The 6,150-nt window shown below is 36.2% G+C and overlaps 1 pseudogene and 1 gene segment (V, D, J or C); both read left to right on the top strand.

The window, feature by feature from the left end:
* The first annotated feature begins 4,384 nt into the window (after positions 1-4,384).
* On the top strand, positions 4,385-4,908 carry LOC107576025 (Ig heavy chain V region 5A-like). The segment is given in 2 exon segments: positions 4,385-4,491; positions 4,601-4,908. Coding segments are annotated over 2 exon segments (351 nt in total).
* Positions 4,909-5,870: 962 nt separating this feature from the next.
* Positions 5,871-6,150, top strand: part of LOC107576024 (Ig heavy chain V-III region BUT-like) — a 475-nt pseudogene continuing 195 nt past the window's right edge.

Here is a 6,150-nt window from a genome sequence, read left to right as displayed (position 1 = left end):
CACACATCTGAATATTTGGGTTGAAGTGTTCTGGAACAGTGTTGTAAATGCAACTTAACCACTGATTTCTAGTCGTGTCCTCTTTTGGAAGACCAAAACAACGAAACACACAGCGCCTTCACAACATGGCGGCAGCAACAATACTACAGTGAGAATAAAAGTTACGCCTTCTTTCTTTACGTGAACATTTGGGCGGCGTTATGCAAATCTTCCCACATCGTGACGTAGATATGTGGGGGCGTGTTAGAATGAGCCGTTTTAGGTAGGTGTGGTTGACTCTTAACTTTTATAAAGAAAATCTCTTTGGATTTAAGACTTTAGTCTTTGCAACTTTACAGATCTTCTTTATGCACCAAGAGCTTGTAACACTCCAAACAGAAAGGAAAACTTGAAATCTCATAATATGACCCCTTTAAGTCCTGGTCAGGTTTTGACTGTGTCCTGTAAAATCTCTGGATATTCAGTGACTGGCAGCAGCTACTGTACTCACTTCATTCAGCAGCCTGCAGGAAAAGCCCTGGAATGGGTTGGATGCATATGTGGTGATGGTAACACATATTACAGTGATAAACTGAAAAGTAGATTTCAAGTTACCAGAGAGTCTTCCAGCAACACAGTGACTCTAAAAGGACAGAATATGCAGACTGAGGACACAGCTGTGTATTACTGTGCCAGAGAGTCACAGTGACACAGAGCAGCTACTGCCTTGATCAAAAACCAAAACAACAGCACTCGGCACACAAATACACAGCTTTGCACTAAAATCTTCAGTGTTTCTGATCCAGTTTCAGTTATATTTAATATTCACAAAAATGAATACAAGTGTATTCTTGGCACGTTTCACAAGACAGTGATACGGTGCACAATTTAGGACATCCTCAGACCTCAGTTATATGACAAAAAGGCATTGTACCTCAGACTAAAAGGCTTCATCCATTGGACTAAACAGCATTGCGCCTCTGACTGAAAGGATTTCAGAAAAAAAAAAACAATGTCAAGTGTCAGGTCTTGTACAGTTAGGCATTGGTGAAACATTATCAGACAAAAGCCATCTCTTTTGTTGATGTAATATAATTTCGGTCAAAAAAATGGATACCACAGAATAGATATAATTGCTGATAAGGTCATGATTTAATTGTTTATTTGTTGATCCATTCTCATTCACATTATGTCTTACCAAAGTAATTTATTAGCAAGAATAATAAAAACATTAAAAACTATACTATTATTGAAGCAACAGACATATATGGAGACAAGGGAGTGTCTACAAAATAGAGACATATTTACTGATGTGTGACCCTCAGGAAACACCTGCGTTTCGTTATTGCATCTAAAAAATTAAGTGAATATGCATGTATAGTTTCATAAGACTTATTTACATTCTGTAACTACAAAGCATATAGAAACCACTAAAATACATTCTGTCAAAACTAATAACATGATCATTCAAACATAAATAGAAGACAATACAATCAAGAAATTGCTATATCCTTGTCTTCTCAGCAAGTGATATCAGAAGCAAATTATGTGAACCTGATGACTAGAAAAGGTTTCTAATCCAAAAAAACAATGTCAAGTGTCAGGTCTTGTACAGTTAGGCATTGGTGAAACATTATCAGACAAAAGCCATCTCTTTTGTTGATGTAATATAATTTCGGTCAAAAAAATGGATACCACAGAATAGATATAATTGCTGATAAGGTCATGATTTAATTGTTTATTTGTTGATCCATTCCCATTCTTATTCTATGTCTTACCAAAGTAATTTATTAGCAAGACTAATAAAAACATTAAAAACTATACTATTATTGAAGCAACAGACATATATGGAGACAAGGGAGTGTCTACAAAAAAAGAGACATATTTACTGATGTGTGACCCTCAGGAAACACCTGCGTTTCGTTATTGCATCTAAAAAAATAAGTGAATATGCATGTATAGTTTCATAAGACTTATTTACATTCTGTAATTTCAAAGCATATATAAACCACTAAAATACATTCTGTTAAAGCTAATAACATGATCATTCAAACATAAATAGAAGACAATACAATCAAGAAATTGCTATATCCTTGTCTTCTCAGCAAGTGATATCAGAAGCAAATGATGTGAACCTGATGACTAGAAAAGGTTTCTAATCCAAATTCTGCTAATCAAACTAAACATGATATTATTATGACATTTCAATAAAACTGAGATGATCATTTTCACCTCACAGTATCACTTGTATTTCTGTCTTCACCCTTTCCATCTTCCTCCACTGCATGAGGGTCTCTGAGGGCTTCTATTAATGTTGCTTAAAGATGGATAAGAGTTGTGTCTACTGTGATCATAATAATTTCGGGGTTTTGATTTTTGCCTTTCATGGTGACAAGGGAGTGTCTACAAAAACAGAGACATATTTACTGATGTGTGACCCTCGGGAAACACCTGCGTTTCATTATTGCATCTAAAAAAATAAGTGAATATGCATGTATAGTTTCATAAGACTTATTTACATTCTGTAACTACAAAGCATAATTGCTTGTTTTAATGTTGCATCCAGATGGATATGAGTTGTGTCTACTTTGATCATAATAATTTTGGGGTTTTGATTTTTGTCTTTCATTGTCAAAAGAGAGTTCAAAAGAGGAAAAAGACGTGTCAGAGGAACTTGTTGAGGAAGCCCCAGGTAAATTATGGAAGTTAACACCATTATTAAAGACTCTACCATAGTAGAAGACTAGAAACACAGTTAGAGCCACACTGGTCACAATCACGGCCACTGTGTTGGTCTTACATGCACGTCGACTGTACTTCTGAGCCTTCACCATGTCTCCGTCATTCATCTTGCTTCTCGCCTTTAAAACAATGGAGGAAAACTTGTTAAAACTGAGTAATTTTGAGTATAGACTAACATGCTGTTTTAGAAAGAAACATGCGGATATCTCACTTACCTTTAACGAACAAATCAATGCAGCAAAACCCAGAAACAAGCAGTTGCAAAACATGATGTTAAATACAGAGCAGCACATGTAGTCTTTTCCTTTCAATTTTACCCTCACATAGACGACTTTAGGTGAAACCCCTCCATTATCTGACTCTGAGAAATTGTTCATTTCAACTGCCACAGTTTCCCTGACAGAATCCTGAGAGGGAATCTCATATATGTGTTGATGTTCCATCATGTTCACAAAAATTAATCAGCAAGGAGTCATTCATACGCTGCTGCTTCTGTTGTGAGTGTTACTGCATGTTCTAAATGTGTGCTGTCAGTTTCCATTAACTCGCCCTTTGTGGTGTGAAAACTGTGTGAACTACTTTCATTGCCCTTTTATTAACTGCAGCCACAAATCCACACAGAAGTAGGGCTGGTAGTTATATATGATTACATACACAAGGTTTGATTAGATGTTTAAATTAAGCATTGAAACACAAGGTTTATTCCACAAACTGACCTATTTCTGTGGTGGGTTTTCCACTGAGGGAACCAACATAGGTCTACCTAATAATGAATAAATAAATAAATAAAAACCACAACATTCTGCAAACAGCTCTAATATTTTCTGCCTGAAGGACATCTGATGTATGCAGACTGTGTTTGTAAATTATTATTTAAATACATGATAGATGATAAATGAAAAATTATTGCTCTAATAATGTGATTCATTTAAGCAATACCTCATGAACATTTGACTCATTCAAATAGACAGTTGGTTGTTTCATCCCTCAGTGACTTGAACCAATCAATCAAATAAATGATTCAGTGACTCACTGATTTTTTTTAAATTGGAGATGGTACAGTATGCAGTGAAGTTCACTATAAAAGCTCAAACATTAAACAGCACAAAGGCATATCTGATTCCTTTAACACAATGTGTATCTTTTAATGTGTAGATGTGACAAACTAAAAATCTGACTTTTAAGTTGCCAGAGACTATTACAGGAGCAAAACAACTCTATAAGGACAGAATATGACGATGAAGGACACAACAGTGTCTTATGATGCACAAGAGTGAACACAGTGATAACCACAAGCAGTTCTTCTCTAAAACATCTTGAATAAAAAGTAAAAAAAATTAAAAAATCCTCATACATATGAATATAAAAGTGCATATGAATCTTACCATATTTCAAGAGATTTTTTTCAGCATTTGTCAGTGCACAAGTTCTCAAAGGACTCAAAATGAATGATAAAAGATGGAGAAGAAAATGTTGTAAAATCTATTCAAGTCCATGAGAGAAAAAAAATCTAAAACATGTCATAAAGTCTCTAATGAGAGCAATAAATTATATTAACCCAAACATGAATATTTTTGTAGCATGTAGATTTGATCAGTAGCTCTGTTTATGTAAATCTCCTGTTGCATATTTAAACAGCAGGTATGAGTCAGTTTACACATTCATCTGATCACTAGAGGGAGTGAAGAATCGCTTCAGTTCATTCAAACTGTGCTGTGAAACAAACCATGATCTCTTCATCTTTAGTGCTGCTTCTGGCAGTGATATCCTGTAAGTTTAGTCTACTTTCTGTGATACATCATTTTGTTGCTAAAAAGCTTGTAAACAGTTTTTAAGCATCATGCTCTCTTATTAACAGGTATTATTTGATTTGATACAGGTATTGATTCATATGAACTCACTCAGCCTGAGTCTCTGACTGTCCGTCCTGATGCCACTCTCACTATCAACTGTAAAGTCTCCTATTCAGTTACAAGCTATGTTACAGCCTGGATTCGTCAGCCTGCAGGAAAAGCTCTGGAGTGGATTGGAGTCATCTGGAGTAATGGAGGCTTATACTACAAGGATTCCCTGAAAAGCAAGTTCAGTATCACCAGAGACACTTCCAGTAACACAATAACACTGCAAGGAAAGAATGTGCAAGCTGAAGACACAGCTGTGTATTATTGTGCCAAAGAAACACAGTGACAGACGCCAACAGCCTCCCTGTACAAAAACACCATCATCATATCACAAATTAAAAGTGTTTTTGATGATTTTCCTCATTCTGACTTATACAGATGCACAGAAATAGTTTGAAGCTCATCAAAAATTCTAGACATTAACTCAGCTGGTCAAAAAACTAAAACAAACTTCAAGGCAAGCCTAATCGAGTGCAGCGTTAGTTCAGTCAGGCCACGTAGGCATAGGCTGCGACCAGCTGACGTGGTCAGCTGTCAAATCGCTCCAATCACTACCATTCTCCTATTAGACACGGGACATATATACGTGGCATTACTGCTCGGTAAGTATGCTCAAACTGCTTGCAACCCTCCCTCCCTCCCCATTATAAGCATAAGCATATTACTGTGCACCTTCTGGTTGTCGTCTTCTTTTGTTTCAGATCACTAAGGCTTCCAAGTCCCGGCTGGCATGGACCTCACTACTTAGAGACACTCATCCTCATAACCAAGCTACAGTATAGACGTCCCACTGCCACATCTACACGATTACCACTGTTCGCTTTTAAAGACATTACTAAGTGTCTTAATTGTTATGTATTTCCAAGCTGATGGTTCCGGGGGGTTAATGTTAAAGCTCTTGTATGTTCAATTTATTCTGGAGCAAAGAACCCCCATAAGGAACCATACCGCCAAAGATAAATTGTGTTTCAATAAACTCAAGTAACTTGCCAAAGTGGTCCTGCCTGAAATGAATTTAAGTAAATGCATAATAATAAACAAATATAATTTCCACCAAAACAAAACAAACTAATAAAAATAAAGAAACTAATAAAAATTCAACATTCACATTTTGCTGTTCATAAAATATTGCATAAGCATCATGATAGTAATTGGATGCAATGAATTATGCAAATATTCCTCCTCCTACTCCTTGTTATTTGAGTATTAAGATGAAAAGAAGCAGCTTGTTCTCACTCGTCTCAAATCATGATCTCTTCATCTCTCTGGTTGTTGCTGCTGCTGGCAGCTGCTTCTCGTAAGTCTTTATAACTTCAATAGAGATACTTCATATTAAAAACATTCATGGTTATATATAATGTTGTCATATCGCTAACATTTCTGGTCATATTTTCTCCCTCAGGTGTCCACTGTGTTGAACTGACTCAGACTGATTCTATGGTCTTAAGTCCTGGTCAGGTTTTGACTCTGTCCTGTAAAATCTCTGGATATTCAGTGACTGACAGCAGCTACTGTACTCACTTCATTC

The sequence above is a fragment of the Sinocyclocheilus grahami genome, unplaced genomic scaffold, assembly GCF_001515645.1.
Source record: "Sinocyclocheilus grahami isolate Dianchi unplaced genomic scaffold, SAMN03320097.WGS_v1.1 scaffold3125.1, whole genome shotgun sequence".
Lineage (NCBI taxonomy): Eukaryota > Metazoa > Chordata > Actinopteri > Cypriniformes > Cyprinidae > Sinocyclocheilus > Sinocyclocheilus grahami.
Note: the sequence above shows the minus strand (reverse complement) of the source record. Positions and strands in the feature narration are given on the sequence as shown.